Source organism: Diplotaxodon limnothrissa, linkage group LG16, assembly GCF_057381915.1.
Source record: "Diplotaxodon limnothrissa isolate DT_005_m linkage group LG16, D_limnothrissa_male_GT1.1, whole genome shotgun sequence".
NCBI classification, from domain to species: Eukaryota; Metazoa; Chordata; class Actinopteri; order Cichliformes; family Cichlidae; genus Diplotaxodon; species Diplotaxodon limnothrissa.
The window spans coordinates 12193581-12214607 of record NC_140611.1 but is presented as its reverse complement, the minus strand read 5'-3'; the positions used below and the strand labels follow the sequence as shown (position 1 = coordinate 12214607).

Sequence of the window (21027 nt, the reverse complement as noted above, 5' to 3'; positions counted from 1 at the left end):
TTCCGCTGTACCGTTTTGTTTTTATCTGTAAAATAAAAGCAAAGTGCACATGCAAACCCTCCCTCCTTTTTTTAAACAAATCCATCCTTGTAATGTCAAATACAGCACAGCCAGCAGAAAATGGAGCGCGATTATTTAAGAATGACAGCATGCTCAGCAGTTTGAAAATTCAAGTCCCCAAATTTCTCTTCAACACTTTTGCTGCAAGCTAAAAATCAGTCATTCAGTAACAGTATCTGCACAGTGGATCTGGTCTATATCGGCGGGTCTGGCTTCACAAGTGTAGTGTATGTCAGAGCAATCGTAAATTTGCTAGCATGACAGCAGCCTTTCAACATTTCAGCACCGATCTCTCAGCAATATTGAAATAAACTAACCTACAGAGACGAGAGCACATTAAAACACAGACAAATACTAGTTTCCAGTTGAAGCCACTCACTGTGTAGCTATGACAACAATAGCAACTGCATATCAGCACGAAGCCCTTCTCCTGTATGGCAGGGCACTCAGCTCACTGCTGACTGTGTGCAACATACACGCACACACAAACGGCAGCTTGACTGAACTCATTGCCCTCCTTCCCTCCTCCCTGTTTATCTGGGCCCTCCCTCTCTCCCTCCCCTCTGTGTTCACCCTCCCCTCCGTGTTCACCCTCCCCTCCCTAAATGGCACAATCCAAAGTGAAGCTGCTCTACCAAATAGGTTGTGACACACAGCATAAGGCAGACTCGAGCCAAAGGATGAACAGAGGGCGACCCAGGCCTTTAGAAAAGACCATTCAACAACAAAAAGGTGCACATCTGAAATATGGCTACTGGTTGGTGACCATTTGAAATTGAATGTCCAACATTATTTCAACATCAAAATTAGCATGGCATTTATGACCTAATATCTTATCCTTCCATTATGGCTTTCTTTTTATTTATTTATTTTTATTTTTAATAAACACTAAGAATCAAAGGATTGTGATTCATAGGCTAGCATCCCTCTCTGGATATGCAAAACTACAGCGTTGTGAAGTAACATTCACCGTTTGACAGCTCAGCATTCCTTTGGGCCTCCGGCTCAAGTTGACGTAATCTGACCTTGAGGTCCCAACATGACATGCTCCCCTCCCCCATTAACATCCCCCAACACTCACAGCCGTTTTACACAAACAGATTCAAAAACCTGTCAAAACCATGGTTTCATCTTAGTGTGAATGAAACATGACTGTACAGCTCTACAACCACTGTTTGCACTGAGAGACTCAGAAAGCACTTAGGAAAGGAATTACATATGGCGAGCAAGAGGGCAAAGGATGAATATGCAGGCTCTGCAGACAACAATTTCTCTGCAATTCAGCAAACTCAGACATAGTTTATCACTTGAAACATGCAACCAGTCTTAGATTAACCATTTAGAACATCACGTAAAAATCTTTCTCCTCTTTATTGTACACAGACTTTTTCTGCGCAGGTCTCTCGGCTACACTAATAGCCCTTTCCAATAGTACCTTACAAGCTCGGCCCGATCCCCCTTTTGGTCGTTTTTCCATTAAAATTGAGTACCACCTAATGCAGGTGAAGCCCTTTCCCTAGTTGCCTGGTGTTAAAAATTATAGTTTTGAATTTTGTGAAAGAGATGTGCTCATGTGACTCATCGTCAGTCTGTTGATGTCACATTTTCAGATCGCTTGGAATCCCAGTACTAAAAAATGGAGTACTGGGTACCAGTACTCCATAGGAAAATACTGTATCAGCCACCCAATCATATTTTTCTACTCCTGAAACTGATGGAGCACAGACGAGTAGTCATTTCTGATCCTAAAGCCTGACAGGTGCATATGCAGCCGGTGCACTGCAATGTATAATGTAATTTTAAATTTGATAGGAAATATCTGCCTTTGTCTAATGACCAACCAATGATAATACGTTGGTTGGTCATTAGACAAAAATGCTGGACATTACTTAAAAGTATTTGATCTTAAATCAAAGTAAAAGTTCTACAATGGGGATTCAGTGAAATAGACCCAGGAACAAGGTGGTCCCTTACAGGGCAAAAAGCACTAATGTAGTAAAAGACTTGCTAAAGAAGGTTTTCAAGCTTTAAAAGCTTGGCTTAGGCTAAGGGAAAAAAATAAGATGTTCTGCTGGTGTAGCTTATGAAAGCAATAAAATCAACAGGCCCAAAGGTAACAGACACAGCAGCAGGTCAGCCTCTACAGCCTGGTATATAAGAAAGCTACACCCCTGGTTTCCATAAGTCTGGTTACAAGATTTGTTTGATGGGACTTCAGTCGGTGCAGCAAGATGACTACACTCACATCACAGACTTATCTACTACATTCTAATGCAATAAGTGTCAGCGCTCATCACATCTTTGCACATCAACACCAGCACAGGCGGCAGCAGAACAAAACAATCTGAATACAGTCTTAGCCTCCAAGATTTTATACAATCACGATACACAAGTGGAAAGTCTGTTGTGCTAGGGCTGTGCGATATGACCAAAATCTCATATCCCGATATTAAGACATCTATCGTCCGATAATGATATAAATCACAAAAATGTAACATTTTCTGTAAATTCTGTGAATCTCAGGCAGCTCGACTTGCGTGAAGTGTTTCCAGCTGAGCGTCATGTAGCTGGAGTCGAGTGTTTTAACCGATGCATGAAACGATACATTTTTAGACATACCGGTAAGTTGTAACGGCCGCCGTTTTCTTTGTGAGTATTTATCAGAATCAGAATCGTGTTTATTGGCCAAGTATATGTGCAGACACATACAGGGAATTTGGTTCCGGTAGATGGTGGCTCTCAAGCACAGCAATGTAAATCACACACACACACACACACACACACACACACACACACGTGTCTATATATACACATTACACATACATACACAAAGCTGTGTAAACCAACTATAAATAACGAATCTAACTTATATACCTAAAATACAGAAATGAATGAGGTGGAATGAATACTACAAAATGTACATAAGGTGCAGTTGCAGTCTGGCAGTGGGAGCAGTGTGACAGGTCAACTGTTAAGAAGAGAGATGGCGAGGGGAAAGAAACTGTTCCTGTGTCGGGTGGTCCTGGTCTGCAGGCTTCTGTACCGTCTGCCAGAGGGCAGCAGATCAAAAAGTCTGTGTGCAGGGTGTGAGGGGTCTGTGATGATTTTCCCTGCCCGTTTCCTGGTTCTTGAGAGGTACAGATCCTGGATGGAGGGCAGGGGGGTGCCGATGATCCTTTCTGCTGCCCGTACAGTCCGCTGCAGTCTGCTCCTGTCCTGTTTAGTGGCTGCTCCATACCAGACTGTGATGGAGGAGCACAGGACAGACTCAATGACCGCAGTATGGAACTGGATCAGCAGCTCCTGTGGAAGACTGTACTTCCCCAGTTGTCTCAGGAAGTACATCCTCTGCTGGGTCTTTTTGAGGATGGAGTTGATGTTGGTCTCCCACTTCAGGTCCTGGGAGATGGTGGTACCCAGGAACTTGAAGGTCTTCACAGCTGACACAGGGCTGTCTGATATGGTGAGGGGGAGCAGAGTTGAGGGATGTCTCCTGAAGGCCACTGTCATCTCTACAGTCTTAAGAGTGTTCAGCTCCAGATTGTGCTGACTGCACACGGCTTATTACACGGCGTGCACGGCGTGCTGCGGGGAAAAGCCTGTACTCACGTTTGAGTCTAAGGTTTATTTTTTAGCACCTGGCGGCTCTTTTTTGCTTCTCATCTGTAAACAATCTGCTCTTTCACGTGATTCAGTTTATTTTGAAAAGTCTCAACAGGATCTTGAGCTTTATTGTGAAAGGTTTATGTGGAACAAGCAGACACGCGGTGGTTTTACCGTCGTTGTTGCTAACGACAACGCATAAAAACAAACGCTTGTCTGTCTGTAGTGTAGTTATATTAAATATAAGCGATAGAGAGAACTTTAAGAAATTAATATAGCCACTACAGTGACCATCAAAACCATGAAAAAATATTGCCGTAAACAGTTTATTTTGCGACACCACGAAACAAACGATAGCGTAAAATGAAACGATAGACGTTTTTATATCGTCATCCGATATATATCGTTACATCGAACAGCCCTAGGTTAAAAGGATTTAAGAAAGCAAAAAAAGAGTCAAGAATATTTTTACCAGCATGTGTAATTTTTAAAAAATTAAATGGCAGAGGTGGTGATAACTTACACCAATTCCACAACCTTGAGGGTCAGCCAGTGCCTCTTGGCTTACTGGGAATATTTAATGGAATACAAAGACATCATTCATAACACACAAAGTTTCTCTAGTGCAACAGATGTAAACATTTAATGACAAAAAGTGCCTGTTAACAGCATATAAATCACATAAACACAGAAAAGTGTACTTCCAATAGCCGGGAAAGCAATACTTCAACAAACACACACACACAACTAATGCCTGACAATAATATGTCAAGTGCCTATTGAGCACTGGGAATTCAAAAAAGGATTTCTCTTACTCTTATCTGCATATTAGCTTGATACACGAAGGCAGCCTTCAGTCCAGAGGGGAACCTTGCCTTACAACTGTTCTGTCTTTCCCTGAAACAGTTCTGCTTTTATCAAGTTTCTTGGTCCTCACACAAAGTTGGGGTGACATAACGTGCGCTTATTTACCACAAGGTCAGACCGTTACACAGCAAAGGAAAAGGATTTTTTTAATCCCCACTTGGTTCATGGAGAAACAATTATAAAACTGGCAGAGATCACACATGCAATGAGAAACTTTTTTTTTCAAAAGTACTTACCACTGAAATGCATTATAATGGAAGTAAACCATGCCAAGGCCATATAAAAAGGCAGCATTCTGTGGAGAAAACCAAAGGTTGGAAAATTGTTGTTAAGAGCAAAACAGACGTTTTTCAGCTCATTGTTTACTGTACAGAATTTAGCACTAAAGTAAGAGCTCGCAAGGATAACCTTGATGGCACGAAAACATGTTTATACACATTCAATACTAGTTAAATGTATGACTTTTCAAGGCCTTTAATACCACTTTAAATGAATTCTTCCCTGAGGTGAAACAGAGAGCAAGATAGAAGAGAGAAAGTAGCACCACATTAAACAATAGCCAAAAAAAGAAAAAAGGTTTCCATTTTCAATTTTAGGGCCCTGAATCCTTCTTCTTATTTGTTTTTTAAATGTCAAAATGCTTTGCTTAGGCTGCTGCCCCCGCGACCCAGCCCTGGATAAAGCGGATGAAGATGGATGACCATTGAAAGAATGGCAACTGAAGGCACTTCTGCCTTGGCTTCACTTCTCAGGTCCACCATTTGTTTTGTACCATCTATAGCAACCCCATGTTGCTTCTAACTTTCTATCTCAGTGATCATTTTATATGGAAATCTAGTTTAGGTTTTGTGTTTAACTCATGTCCAAAATCAGTCATGAGTCATTGTCTCCCTTCCCCCATATTAGTGCAGTAATCTATACATGGCACACAAACGATGCATTGTTACATAAATAAAACACCGTCTTTCTGTTACAGTATTTATTTTTTATTTTTGCTTTGTTAAAGGGAGGCAGTCTCATTGGGACTGGCACTGAGTCGGGGAAATCGAGACTACGAGCTTACATTATCACTTCACTGTGGTGAGCTGTAAGCAGGGAGCTGTCAGGTCTGATCACAATCGAACTCTCAACACCTCTGTTTAACGGGCGTGCTGAAGCACATGAAGAGCACGGACTGGAAACTATCATAACATAGATGACTGGACAATTTGACTAAAGTTCAAATAATGCTTTAAGGAAAAAAAAACTACTGATCTGGGGTTTAAGCTAACAAATTACACAATGGGGGACCATGATTATGGATGAGGTAATTGTGGTCGGGTAGACAGAAATAGAGCACTTTTTGTCTCCTTCCCCTGAAGTGCTTTTGTGATCCTCTTTCTCACCATATTAAGTTTGCTTTTCCCCTCACAATATTGTCTGTGATCCTCCTGAACAATACAAATAAGTTAATGTGCTAGTTCATGCCAGGCATGATACACTTGTAATTTAGCAGGACAAGCTATGCATTGCCCTGTTAAATTAAGAGGATGCGCGACACTTCACTTAACCTTATTGCTTTTAGTTTAGACAGAATACAGGTGCAAACTCTCAGCACAGCCGCTCCACTTTCCAAAAAACTTGGGATTAATAAAAAACTGCAAAGACAACAAATCATATGACCACACTGGAGAAAAACAAGCTTAAAACTGTCATGCTATGAACTTGCTTCAAAGCAGTTAGCAACAAAATACTGAAAAAGTTGTGATGATAGGAGAAAACAAAATCATAACAAACGTAGTTCATTTGTAGCAGAGCAGTGTAAAAAGAATAAAAACAAACGAGCATCCCCAAAAGGGGATTCATTACACAGTGAAAGACTAATGTTCAACTGGGCATGTACCGATCCAGTAGCTGGACTGGATATCAGTCCAATCCGGACTTCAAAAACTGGCTCTGATACCAATTGATCTAAAGTCTATTCATTCAGTTCTACACTGCACATTAGCAACAGAGCAATGGCCGCTAATGGGACCACTAAGATAGCTTGTTTTGCAGGCATATCTTGATGCATGCTCAGTCATCCAGGTAAGTAAATCCCAAAAGGTTGATTCTGTTCATCTAGACTCCAGGAGGAGGCCTAAGGGTACATCTTTCGCCATCTTACACTGCTGTGATTGCAGCCATTCCCCAACTCTCTGAATGGTTCTCATGGCCATTAATCAGTGGTCTTTCATCAATGGTTTTCATATTAATGACCAAGGAACTGACCTCACAGCCCATTCAGTGGGCTGGTTTCAGTTATTGTGCAAATGTACTGTTTATAAGGCTGGGGAACTCTGCAGTCAGCTGAGACTGAAGAAGTCACTTGGCTGAGTGACGAAACGTTTCTCCCACTGAAAATGCTACGTCCAGATGAACAGAATCAACCTTTTGGGCTTTAAAGACATAGTTTTTCTTTAACCAAAAACTGTGATTAAGTGAGTTGATATGACTTAAGGCTCCAGCAAACATGCTTACACCATCTCTCTCTAGCTTGGTCGCTTTCAGTGCTGAGGTGAAACCAAACACCAGCATCTCTCTCTCTTACTTGTTGTGGTTATAGGAAGTTTGAAACTAGCTAAACGTAAAGTAATCCAGATGATTCCCTGCTAGCCACTGATTCTGCATTACTTTGCTCCGTTAATGAACGGTTTTGTGTAGACTTTGTCAAACGAAACCGACATATGAACCAGAACACTAAATAACCACATTGTGGGCACTAATCTACAAGGAAAGAAGGCTGCTAGTGCTACCTGCAGCATCATGTGTCCAGTGTTAGGCACAGCACAATGAGAAAGACATTTCAGCAACATTTAAGACAGAATTTCTTTCCTGAATTATGTGACTAATGGTGGCAAAACACACATGCTAGATCTGGGACACTGTTTAACCTCGGTTAAATCAGTTATCTTGTTGATTAAATTGTAACTGTTTTCTAGACTCAACTGACTCCTTTAAAAAGCAGCTGAAGACATTTTTATACAAACGGGCTTTTAATTAATTTTAGCTTGTATGTCTGATCTTATTATAAAGCACTTTGTGATTTTTATCTGTGAAATGTGCTATATAAATACATTTTACTTACTTACTTATAGACTAGCTGACTAGCCTTATTTCTTTATTTTATTCCATTCAGTAGTAAATTAGTTACTGCTGTAAAGCCATGGTTATTCTTGATGCAAATTGGATGTCACTGGAACTGCAATTTAGGCAGGTTGTCATCCTGCTACAGTCTCTTCCTAAGTAATAAGCGACTACAGTAAAAAATCCCAAGTTAGAGGTGGACCCATATGGAAAAGATATATATAAATCCTATAAAGTTTGTATCCGTCTTGTGTGAAACTTGTATGAAAAGCATATAAGAGTGAAAACAGATATAAGATCCCTTGAAAAATTATATAATGAAACTTGTATGTTTTGGATACTTACTAAAATAATGTATGAAAGTAATGCGAAAGTGGCCACTTTCATGAGTAATCACATATAAGTTTTTACTATTTCTTTTCCGTATGGGGAACAAAGCCTCCCACCAATGCACATTTAAACCTTTGACACAGCACAGAATAACAAAATCCCCTGACCTCTTAAAGGCTATGAAAAGCAGAATTGCGATAGTTCAAAACAAACAGTAGAAAGGAGCCTTTAACCTTCATGCCACAGCATTTCCAACGTGACTCTGGTCTCTGCACAGATATAAAAAAAACACAAACTAGCTGGCAACATTTGGCAAACTTCAGCTTTCAAAACGGTTACATAATACTGCTGACTAAATGACCTGTAATCAAGCCAGTTTATATGAAATCATGTTTGCTACTGTCTTTGCAAGACTGTTACATTTAGTTAACTGCGTGCTTCCATCCATCCACCCCATCTTCCTGGTATTGTATCCAATTCAGAGAATGCACTTCAAGTTTCAGCAGAATAACTAAACAGCAAAAAAGAATATCCACACTATATTCACACTGACATGACTACCGATCTCCAAGCTCTATAAACTAATATATAGTTTAGCCAACACCCTTAACGACTTTTACTGCCGTTTTGACGAGCCATCAGGCAGCCTTCACACCTCCAACGGCCCCAACAATAGAGGCACTTTGGACACTAATTCCCCCACCTCTCCCCCCTCCATAGAGCCATCACCACCTTCAAACTGTTCACCTACAACACCCCCCTCCTCACCCCACACAAAAGAGGATTTCACACCACCTCCTCCCACCACAACTCTTCATATTCATGAAGCAGATGTGAGGAAGCAGTTTAAGAACCTGAATGCTCGGAAAGCTCCCGGCCCAGACGGCGTGTCTCCTGCCACCCTCAGACACTGTGCAAACGAGCTGGCCCCAGTGTTTTCTGGCATTTTCAACTCCTCACTGCAGGCATGTCATGTGCCTGCCTGCTTCAAGTCCTCCACCATAATCCCTGTCCCCAAGAAACCTAGGATCACTGGACTAAATGACTACAGACCCGTGGCTCTGACATCTGTGGTCATGAAGTCTTTTGAGCGCCTAGTTCTCTCCCATCTCAGGACCCTCACGGCCCCCCTCCTGGACCCCCTGCAGTTTGCATATAGAGCCAACAGGTCTGTAGACGACGCCATCAACATGGCCCTACACTTCATCCTGCAGCATCTGGACTCCCCAGGAACCTACGCCAGGATCCTGTTTGTGGACTTCAGCTCTGCCTTCAACACCATCCTTCCAGACCATCTCCGAGACAAGCTTTCCCAGATGAATGTGCCTGATCCCATCTGCCGGTGGATCACTGACTTCCTGACGGACAGGAAGCAGCATGTGAGGCTGGGAAAGAATGTCTCGGACTCCCGGACCATCAGCACCGGCTCCCCTCAGGGCTGTGTTCTTTCTCCTCTGCTCTTCTCCCTGTACACCAACTGCTGCACCTCCACCCACCAGTCTGTCAAGCTAATCAAGTTTGCAGATGACACCACCGTTATTGGACTCATCTCTGACGGGGATGAGTCTGCCTACAGGAGGGAGGTTGAACGTCTGGTGTCCTGGTGCAGCCACAACAACCTGGTGCTGAATGCCCAGAAGACAGTGGAGATTATTGTGGACTTCAGGAAGCACACAGCTCCACTCCCCCCCATCATCCTGACTGACACCCCCATCACCTCTGTGGACTCATTCCGCTTCCTGGGTACCACCATCACCCAGGACCTGAAGTGGGAGCCCACCATCACCTCCGTCATCAAGAAAGCCCAGCAGAGGATGTACTTCCTGAGGCAGCTGAAGAAATTCAACCTGCCAACACGGACGATGATGCAATTCTACACTGCAATCATCGAGTCCATCCTCACCTCCTCCATCACCGTGTGGTACGCTGGAGCCACTATCAGGGACAAACAGAGACTGCAGCGTGTTGTGCGCTCTGCTGAGAAGGTGATTGGCTGCAGACTCCCATCTCTGCAGGACCTGTACACCTCCAGGACACTGCGGCGTGCAGCTCGGATCTCAGCTGACCCTTCTCACCCTGGACACAGTCTGTTTGACCTGCTCCCCTCAGGCAGGAGGCTCCGGTCCATTCGCACCAGAACCTCTCGCCATAAGAACAGTTTCTTCCCCTCTGCTGTTGGACACATGAACAATAACCATATGACTGTTCCCACCACTAACACATGACCCTACGCTGTGTCACTGCATCATTCCATGTTTGGCACTGATCACCACCTGCACTCATGTATATATCTTTCTACGTAGCACTCTTAATTCTTATTCTCATGTATATATCTCATGTATATCTCATGCACATATCTTTCTACGTAGCACTTTTAATTCTTATCCCTACTTTTATTTTTTCATGTCTATTTAAGTGCTATTTATGACACTATGTTTGCACTGAAGCACCGCAGCAATTTCCTAATGTTGTAAACCTGCTCAACATTTGGCAATAAACCCCTTTCTGATTCTGATTCTGATTCTAATATCAAACTGTCAATCACAGTATCTACTCCAGCAGTGGCTCTGGACTAGGAGTGAATAATCTAAAGCAGGTTGCTGAGGCGCATTTTACAGGCTAACTGTCAACCAGTCAAGCATTGTTTGGTATGCGCACACTGTTTAAGGACAATGACATGCTGAACATTCTTGCATCTGAGCAGTTGTTAGCCTCTACCGCCCCTCAGTACCTGCAGCGCATTTAAGGCACCGTTTCTGATGCTGACCTGTACCTTTCTGCCAGCTCAAAAACAAAAGCAGTAGAAAAATCGGTAATAGGGGATGTTGTGTATCCCAGAAAAAAATCAGTCCTAGCAAATTAAAACATAAATAAATGAATACAGCTTTTTAATGGCTGTGTTACCTATAAGAGTCATGAACGCTTACCTTCCAGTAGTCCGACTGTGAATTGAAGTACCTCTGGTATGCAGATAATGCTAAATATAAGAACATAAAGCAGAGAGAGGGAAAGACTCAACAGGATGTAAACAATTTGTGACAATGTTAAAAGCTAAAGATATTTAGCTCTGTTACACTTCAACGCTTCCCAGCAAGAAAGCACAAATGACCTAATCTGAATATTTTATCATCAACATTTTTTCAAGCAGAGTAAAGAAACAAGAGTGAAGTCAAATTTTTACTGGGAAAAAAAAGATGTCTTAGTGGATCCTAAGAAGCAGATTTGACAGGAACAGGGAGCCATTTACACTCTGGTCTCTCACCTTTTGAATAGTCCTCCAGCAGAAGGTTGAAGTGTCCAAGCTGGCAGAAAATGTCAGGGTCCACTTTCCCCTCTGCTTTCAGGATGAGGGCATCATAGCAGCTAACAGCCTAAATAAAAAGGTGATAGCAATGAAGAGTTTAAAAGGGTGCGACTGATAACAGTAAGGTAGATGTTCAGTTTGTCCTGTGCATATTACAGAGACGTTATGAGGCTATAAAGGACCGATATGACCAATGCTTAGGTCACCGGATGAGCTTTATTGGAGGTAGCGTTCTGACACAGTTGACTCACATACTATCAAAGGGATATCCTTTTCAAACCTTCTAGACCTGCTTTGCATAGTACCAGCTCTGTGCCCAAATATGGACCTGGAAAGTCAGTATTTAAACAATGGCTATACAAATTATGCGCTTTAGCCCGCGCTGCAGTCACTAAGGACAAATGATTGATGAGTATGACTGTGTGCGTACATGAGAGGGTAAAATAAAGGCGGAAAAACAATTGTATCATTTGGAACCGCTGAAATAAATTAAATGTAACTCAACTGACAAAAATAAATGGTAAGTGAACTGAACAGAGTGTACTGTGAATTTGGGCATACAGAATACAGTCTTGTTGAGCTGGTAACAGTCACAGAAAATAAATTGTAACTTGACTGGTGCTTATATAGCGCGTTTCTACTCTGCCTGATTACTCAAAGTGCTTTACAGAACTTGCTTTATACCAGCTACAACTCAACAATAGGGCTGCCACAAACAATTATTTTGATAGTCGACTAGTCACCAATTATTTTTGCAATTAGTCGACTAATCAGATCATGCATCCATTGGACGTACAGCGTACAGCTTATTGCACCAGCATGCATCTGCTCTTATATAACTATCATTAGCTTACAGCTTTAAGTGTTTAAGGTATGTGCTAACTAAAAATAAAGACAAGATGATAGTTTATTAAATTTTAATGAAATTTGCAGATTGTTTCATTGGAGTTTAATAAACTCAGCCGTCTGTCCCTTGCTATCTAAAATATAACAGGACACCGGAGTATATTCTCCAGCATCTCACACTTCTGATAATCAGTTGTCTGCTAGACGTTTATTCACCTGTGTAAAAACTATAACTTTAATCTCAGCCAACCGATTTACTCAGGAACAAATAAAATACTGAAAAAAGCCAAACAATAACATTTTTAAGTTATCTAAGTGACTTATATATATGTTTAACCTGAGTAACGAAAGACGGCTGTGGGTTCGTAAACGATTTGTTGGGAGTCCGGTGTTCTCGCCGGCTCTAGTGAGCCTTGAATCCCGGCTACCTATCAAGCTGGTGGATAACAGACGTCTCCGAAAACGTTGGAGCACTTTTGAAAATATGTGGCGTCTTGATAAACTGAAGTTTACACAGCTACATTCTCGCCTAAAAAATATGTTAAACGTTTATTTTGTGACCCAGAAAGAATAATAAGAGTAAAATTCAAACTAACTAGCTGCCGCCATTGTTGGGATAGGTTAGGCCACGAAGTATACACCTGACCCATCCTTCAAATCTGGGGAAATGAAGGGCGCATTTGTCGGCCGCATTTGTTGGAGTCTTCGAATTTGGACAGTCTTCGTTGTGTCGTTGTAACGTAATCAGCCTACAAATGCGGGCACAGGAGGATGCAGTTTCTGAATTTGGACACAGCTACGATACCGGACACTGCTTCTTCTTCTTCAAGGTTTAATAGCAGCTGGCATCCTTGTACATGCAGTGCTGCCATCTTCTGTTTCAGGCCATTGTTACACTCTTAAATCCTACTACTTATTCCTGTGTCTTTTGGGATCTTACAAAGTTTCAAATGACGCGTCAACTATTAAATTAGTTGTCGATGATTTTAATAGTCGATGTAATCGTGACTAGTCGACTAATCATGGCAGCCCTACTCAGCAAAGAACTAACTTTATCACTGTCAGGTTATTGTCATGTGATGTGACTCAGATCAATATTTGAAACACAGCAAAACTATCAGTAGTATTTATCTATTTACAGTTTAAGGCTTTGTCACGGATGCTCCTTTTAGAACCTGTTCTAAAACACTGGCACTATCATATTGATGGAGCTGAAGCTGAAAGCATTGATCTCAGTGGCTACTGGAGAAGTCACTGCAAGAAATATAGGCAGAGCAAACTACAGGTATCTTACCACCTTAGTTTTCTTACAATAGTAGATGACCCAATGTCTGCAAGCAGAGCTACCCAATAACTAGTTCTTAAAACGCTCAAATTGAGTCTAGAGGTCTAATGGGAACCAAGGCAGAACTGGCTACACACCAGCACTATGTTGGTGGAAAAGAGGTAGTAGTGGATAATGTTAGTGCAAGAACTGGAAATCAGCCTGGTAGCAACAGCCAACACAGAATGGTTCCTTATTTTTGGTTTTGGTTCTTGTTTTGCAGAACTCGTGAGCAGCACTCCATCCTTCTGAATCCCATGCATGTCGGTCTAGCATAGACACTTTTTTCCCCTGACAGGTGTACTTTGCAAAACAATGATATCCATCTCACTGTACGGCTATGTTGCGTGCACAATGTTGCTGCACTGTTTTTAGACAGATATAATTAACTAGCTGCACTGATTCTGAAACCTGCATAGTGTTTATCTGTGATCAGTTCTACTGCTCTGCAAAAAAGGCAACCTTCCATATATGTATGCTGCTTGTTTACAGCAGAGGTATATTTTTCAGAGATTCTGGCAAAGTACTTTTTCAGATAATTGACTCAGTATCTCTTCGTTATTACAAGACCTTATGAAAAAAAATTGAAAACATTATTCTTGTGCACCATGCACCTTATCTAGCGGTCTAGAAGAAAAACATTCCCGCATGATTCGTCACTGCACATACAACTACGCTAACATAAAAAGGGCTGTGATGTATCATTAACTGGTTAAAAATCCATGCACATTGAAACTATTGTTGTTCTGCTCACGAATTCTGCTTTTGGTGCAGCAGTGAAGTCTGTAGAGACGGTGTCAATCAGCAAGGACCACTTTTGAAACCATTTAAGCAAATTATATACTCTACGACGACAAATCTACTTGTTTTTAATATTCACCATTCAATGAACAGAGCATCGTGCAAAGAATTAGTCACACCACATTTTAAAATGGTAGGATGCGGAAAGAATATAAGAAGAATTAGGTAAAGCGCACTCATTTTGGAAGACACAACTGTATTTAATGGGATACAATCTAAAACACCATCGCCAAGAAAGACTCAACAACCAGACGTTGTAAGTTTAACGTTATGATGTTGAACGGTCAGGTTGTCCAGCTATCCAGCAGAGTATGAAGGACAGCAACACCACAAATGTGCAAAGAATGAGTGTAATGGCTCGGCCCTAATCTGAAAGTAGACCCTGACAAAACAACGTCCCAAGAAACCGCTTCAACAAGAAACCCAGAAGCCACATGTTGAAGACACATCCAGCACAGGCAGCTCACCTGTAGTAACATTGACTGAATGAGCAGGGTTGATGTGTTTGCAACACACACCGTGAAATCAACTGTAAACCCTTCTTTGCACTTTAATCGTGCACCTTTGTTCTAAAACACTGAACGCCACCGTCGTTGTATCTTTTAAGCGAATGGTGGTTAGCCTAGCCACCGCTGATAGTTAGCCAGTCACCTAGCAAACCTTTGCTAGGTATTTTCTCCCTATCCCCGCCATCTTGCGCCAAGTTGAGCAGCCATTATTTTTGCAAGCTTAAATTAATACCTAACATTGTGTTTTTCATTCTTAGTGTTCTCCAGGTTATGCCGTAATAGCTAAAAGTGAGAGCAGGAAGGGGGTAGGGGCGGGTAACCACTGGACAGTTAGCTGCTACATGCTAACAGAGTGAGCTGACGCACAAACCAAACTCTACCTGCCGTTACTGAGGAGGGGACGGACGACATAGTGCGACACTGATATTTCTGTTAACGCCTCTCGGTAAAAGTCAAAAAAGTCGGCGTTTACCGTATTATTAGGCTCGCTGTAATGCTTTTAGATACGAAACACCAAGTTGGCTTGGTAGCAAAGTATTAAATTTGTTAGTCCTACAGTTTACAACGTGTGCATGACTATCTAGCAATACTTAACTAGTAATAACCACTGTAATACGTTTTTTCACCGATACACGTGCCTTCCACTTATTGTGAGTTTTGTTAAAAGCAATATTTTTGCTACGCCAAGTATGTTTTCAACACTCCATAAAACGCTATGTACATGGTACCTACTCTCAACTACCGATGACACCACCGATTTGAGCAGGGTGGAGATTCCCATCTCCCTGCAATCGTACTGTAGCCCTGTCGGCTAGTTTGGGCATGTTTAATACTAAACATAGTAATAAACATAGCAGAAATACACTCGAGTTGGCTCGCTGTGTACCTGGCACTGTACGTGTTGTCTTGCGAATGCAATGATGTAAAACTGAGGGCTGGTTTGTACATTCAGCCCGCAGGTTCAGCTTCAAAGTTGGGGAAATTATGGTTTGTGTATGTCGCTGCTAGCCTTATACCAAGAGTGGCGTTGGGAGGTCTGTACCACGTATTTCATATGGGATATGCACTCGTCTGTGGAGATAACGGAGAGCGGCAACTGTGATCCTATTCTGTGGCATACCTTTAACAGCAAGGCCTTCGTTCTGGCGCCATCTTCTTGAAGCCTATGAAATCCAAACAGTGAACTGCAAGTAGAGGACAGACAACACAGGCGGTTCCGTATTACTTGGAGGGGAGGGGGGGCAATTGTTGTTTCCAACTGCGCGAAGAAAATTTATTAATTGCAAAAAAACTAAGCGAATTAAACTATTCACACAATAGAGCGTCTAACCTGTCAATTCCGACCAAGCTCTCTTTCTCTTGCGCTGTTAGCTTCGGAAAGTCCTCTTCGATTTCAGTCGCTTTTCCCGACGCCATTTTCTCCTCGTCATTACCAGCAACGCCGAGACTCCGGGCAGCAGCAGAGGCAGCGGCGGTGAGCGACACTCCGCACGATTTCATGGAAAAGAACTGGGAAAATCAACGGCACCGAGCAACTCCGCCAAAATGCAGTCACAACGAAAGTGTTGCACACCTATCCAGGATTAAAACGGGGCGTAGTGTAATTCTTGCCAAATCCTCAAGGAAATGATCCCTTCAAGTTATCTTCCACACTCCTCATTGTACATCAAACTCAACGTGTATTCCAGTGCCAATTTATGCATGAAGTTGATGTAATGTTGGGTTGTAGGACTGAGTGTTATTTTATAATATCGCAAACTTCCCCAACCATCGGCTCAAAGTTGTTGTAATTGTGTCACACAGGCAAACGCATGCCGCCACCTTCGACACGCCCTCTGCTCATTGTGCCCAATCAGCACGCGGCATCCGCGGTCACGTGGTGGTCTCCTGTTGACGTGTTGCGAACACGCGAACGAACACGCGCACGCACACATCAAATCTGTTTCCAAGTCCCGCCTCACGTCTTGCGATTGGTTCTTCAGGCTATATTATGATTACGTAACTGTTTTTGTAGGTAACGTATTGGTTAAAATAACTGTCATATGTGCCAAGGGTATTTGTTGCAACGTCGCACATGTACTTTTTGACTGATAGATAGATAGATAGATAGATAGATAGATAGATAGATAGATAGATAGCTCAAGAAACTGGGAACTCATTTTCCTCCAAATAACACAAATAAACATGAATTTAAAAAAATGAACGACTGAAGAAACTGTGAAATGAACCATAGAAAGTAAACTAAAGTGAAACAGTCCAGAAAACTATAACTATTCCCTTTTTGAAGTTTTGTGCCGTGTTATTTATCTGTTTTTTAAGCTTCAGGAGGACGTCAGTTAGCGAATGAACACAATGCCTTGGTGTTCCAAAAAAAGATATAAACAAATCCCATAAAAAATAAAAAGCTATATAAAACTTAGTAATAACATTTTAATATATTTACTATCGATTCTTTCTTTTGTTTGTCTGTTTTGTCTTTTTCTACCACTAGGCACACCGGGTTATTACGAAACTCATTCATGGAGAATTCACGGCAGAATTTCTTCTGCTAACTTAATAGTGCAAAAATAACCTAAATAAATGAAACCTGTTATTGTCAGGAATTAGTCAGGAATTGTTTTCCTAATATCAGTTAGGAAAATAGGGGGCTAACCATCTCCACTTGGAATGCACTCATTTAGAGTTATTCTTAAAAAACAACTTGTCACAACCAACACACCTTTAGCTGCCCATACCTGTGTCCTAACAACCTTCAGTGCACTGAGTGTATTGGAGGTCACGCGAAACCTGGATGGAGTTGCGAGACTGGCAAAATCTCCAAATGTTTCATAAGAAACAAAAACATGTATTATTATTATTATTATTATTATTATTATTATTATTATTATTATTATTATTACTACTACTACTACACAACGTATAACATTGCAGTATATGTAGGCCTGCCCATGTCTCAGTTTCTTTTTCACTGTCAAATTTATGCAAATGACGCCGGACGTGAAAGCAGCTGAGGACAGACCAGTGCACTCCAAAATGGCGAATAGCAAGGGTAAGGAGGCCTGCAAAGTTATTGCATGTTATTCGGATCCAGGACGGTCTCGACACCGTGGGTGCATTTAGTAACGTTCGCGTTGCTGCTAAGAAGCCTTGAAGACGTTTTCCCGTTTCCTCTGTAGCGTTGACTGTGTCCTGGGCCGCACCATTTACAGCTAACATTAACTTTTCACCTGTTAGCTTTAGTTATGTAGTCATGCTAAGTTATTGTTAGGCCCATGAATTTTAGTAAGTTGTAATGGAGCCCGTAATGAAACTATTGGTATCTGCCTCTGTCATGATAAATCTTAAGTAAAAAAGCAGGAAACTACTAAAATTGATCGTTGAGTTATGGATAATAGCGTCCAGAATCGTATGTTGATTTTGTAGCATTAATATAACTGTGCTTGTAAGGCTTCTCGCCGCTGCATTCATTGTTATTTCATGCTAGCTGTCTTTTATTTTTTCTTGTATGTACACAAGTGGAAGATGAGATTTACGACAAGGTCGTGGATCTGACAGAATACGCTAAACGTCAGCGATGGTGGAACCGCCTTTTCGGAAAGAATTCCGGCCCCATAGCTGAAAAATACTCTGTGGCCACACAGATTGCAATAGGTGGAGTGAGTGGATGGTAAATATTCTCATTAAAATTATGCTGCCTTTAGCGTAGTAAATATGAATGGCTGAGAAACACCCCAACGCAAAATGAGAAAATCTCAAGATTTAGATGGTTATAAATTGCTCTGTGTCTCATCTTGTTTACAGTATATCTTCTGTTGGCTAATTGGACACGGATGTCTTTATTTCTGTACTGCGCAAAAATCTCTAGCCACCCCACATTCCCCTTTCCTAGGAAAATATGAAATGTGTGCAGACAGTATTTGAAACATGCAAACATATATACAGTATATAAGAAAAACAGAGTTTATACAATACTCATGACCTTTTAAGTGATCATGGTCATGAGTATTCTTCAACAGCCCGAAGTCTCCTCAGAAAGCTTTCGTCTAATTCCTTTAAGCACTCTTCAAAGATAGTTCTTCAAAGTTCTCCTTTGAATGCTGTTTGTTCCATTCTTTGTCATGATGATCTCACACTGCTTCAGTAATGTTGAGGTCCAGGCTTTGCACAATCAGTGGCTGACAGCGTTCCACTGTGTTTTTTGTTGTTGTTGTTTTGTTTTGTTTGGGGTTTTTTTTTTTGGGGGGGGGGGGGGGGGGGGTTATCCAGGTATGCCTTTAGCAGCGTGTATGGCAGCAGTTTCATTCTTTAGTTTCAGTTTCCAAATCAGACACTTTAGAGATGACATTGGGTGGTGGATCAAAGATCATTTTCTGTGTTCATGAATTTATTACTTTTGACAAGTTATTTACAACCCAGTTCTTGTGTCATTTGGCATACCTCAGAACTTGGAAAGGAACGTCCAAAGAAAAACATTAAAAGAGCATCAGAAGGGCTGGAGAGCTACTGCTCAAGGCCGCTTTAAAAAATGACCAGGAGGCCTGGCTCTTTGGAAGTAAAATATAAGGAAATGAGGAGTAGCTCAAAATGTTTTGTACAGTATTGTATTACATATAGTGCATGCTCATCGTGCTGTTCACGTGTTACTGTAGCAGAGAGACAAAATTGTATTTTGCCATCACTTAAGAAAACAAATTTCACACTCCCAACTTTATAACTCTGCAGTTAAGGTATCTTGCAAACAGTGTCTTAGTTACACTTTATCAGTGGAACCTTTCACATCATGCAAACCTTATGACAGTGAATGGCCACCTTACAATGGTCATTGTTAGGCTAACTTGTGTCATTATTATTGTTAGATCAGCTACTAGGCTCTCTTTTCAATTTGCCTTAGGTGTGCAGGTTACCTCTTCCAGAAGGTTGGAAAAGTTGCTGCTACCGCAGTGGGGGGAGGTCTTCTGCTTTTACAGGTATTATTGCATCGCCCTGCATAAATATGTGCAGGTTAAGCTTTTCAACACATTGACATTGTTTTCATGAATCTGTCTTTCTTCAGGTAGCTAACAACAGTGGCTATATCCAAGTGGACTGGAAGCGAGTAGAGAAGGATGTCAACAAAGCTAAGAAGCAGTTAAAGAAGGGAACAGATCAGGCAGTCCCTGAGCTCAACACATTTGTTGAGAAGGTAATTTTGTTGTGAGTTGTCTGGTTGACTGTGAGATCATTTTCACCCTCCCATTACAACGAAAAAGTGACTGTGTCATATGAAATATGGTTTGTGTCTTTCAGTCCAGAGAGTTTGTGAAGAAAAACATTGTCGTCACAAGTGGCTTCATCGGAGGATTCCTGCTCGGCCTGGCATCTTAGGACCTACCGAATGAGAAGAGTTATTGGGGTTTTTTTGTGTTATGTTTCTGATGTTATAAAAAGCTATAGGGGATAATTATAAGTCTTTGCTGAAAAGTTCTCAAGTGTTTTAACAGCAAGTGACCAACAGATACCAGTTTAGCTTGGAGCTCTGTGTTTTTACTTAAGCTGCATTGCAAACCCCTCTGTTTATAACACCATACTTGTTGATATAGACATGGGACTTATTTATTAGCCCAGAATGGCCATCTTGAAACACTCCAGTTTTAACGCCAAATAATAATACATATCATGTAAATTAAATCAAAAAAGGAAACCCAGCAGAATGTTTCTGTTATTATGTATTTATTAAAAAAACGGGACAGTGTTCCAGAAGGAAAGATTTCCCATTGTGGTTGTGCACAGTTGGGGCAAATAGATTTCAGTTCACCTACACCTGGCAGGGGATGCATGTCTTTAGGGTATTCCATCAGTGCCACTGTTAATTTTTATATTTTGGTTTAACACATTATAATCAATCATCTTCAAAGTAAAAACTGGGTTACACCAGTCTTTGCGGTCTCTGTTTTTTATGGTCTATTATGTTTAGCATCGCTTTGGGTACTGAAGGCTGTGGTCTGACTATTATGTAAGTAAATAAAAATAAAGAAATATGTTTAATTGTGTCTAATTCAATTTACAGTGCAGTTTATTTAACTGTACAGATGAAGAAACCTAGTCTCGGATGCCTTTGAAGTCTGTTAGTATACATTCATCCATGCTTTGGTTTACTTTCACTTGGATTTTGTAAAATGTTTTAGTTTGCACTTATAATTAGAAACAAAAATGAGCTGCTACTCTGGCCATTTATTTTTGTATGCCCTACAAGCATAATAGTTTACAGTTTACAAGGAAACAGGATGTGTTATAATGTA

At 41.3% G+C, this 21027-nt stretch overlaps 2 protein-coding genes across 2 annotated transcripts in view; one reads left to right on the top strand and one right to left on the bottom strand.

Annotated features, from left to right (window-relative positions):
- Nucleotides 1-16538, bottom strand: part of kdm6a (lysine (K)-specific demethylase 6A) — a 52049-nt gene extending 35511 nt beyond the window's left edge. Inside the window, exons 1-5 of the mRNA XM_085374550.1 lie at nucleotides 16080-16538; nucleotides 15870-15933; nucleotides 11228-11336; nucleotides 10893-10942; nucleotides 4767-4825 (exon numbers count right to left, since the gene is read on the bottom strand). Of these exons, the coding sequence (XP_085230676.1) occupies nucleotides 4767-4825; nucleotides 10893-10942; nucleotides 11228-11336; nucleotides 15870-15933; nucleotides 16080-16249 (452 nt within the window). The 5' untranslated portion in view covers nucleotides 16250-16538. The remainder of the gene's footprint in view (nucleotides 1-4766; nucleotides 4826-10892; nucleotides 10943-11227; nucleotides 11337-15869; nucleotides 15934-16079) is intronic.
- Nucleotides 16539-17728: 1190 nt separating this feature from the next.
- Nucleotides 17729-20750, top strand: fundc1 (FUN14 domain containing 1). The gene is made up of 5 exons (XM_085374551.1): nucleotides 17729-17798; nucleotides 18266-18416; nucleotides 19641-19716; nucleotides 19803-19931; nucleotides 20036-20750. The coding sequence occupies exons 1-5, from the start codon at nucleotides 17729-17731 to the stop codon at nucleotides 20111-20113; spliced, it is 504 nt and encodes a 167-aa protein (XP_085230677.1). The 3' UTR covers nucleotides 20114-20750.
- Nucleotides 20751-21027: the final 277 nt, after the last annotated feature.

Coding starts and splice junctions, on each gene's coding strand:
- fundc1 (XM_085374551.1), top strand. CDS start 17,729: ATGCAAATGACGCCGGACGTGAAAGCAGCTGAGGACAGACCAGTGCAC. Junction 17,799..18,265: donor CAAAATGGCGAATAGCAAGG/GTAAGGAGGCCT, acceptor TATGTACACAAG/TGGAAGATGAGATTTACGAC. Junction 19,717..19,802: donor GAGGTCTTCTGCTTTTACAG/GTATTATTGCAT, acceptor GTCTTTCTTCAG/GTAGCTAACAACAGTGGCTA.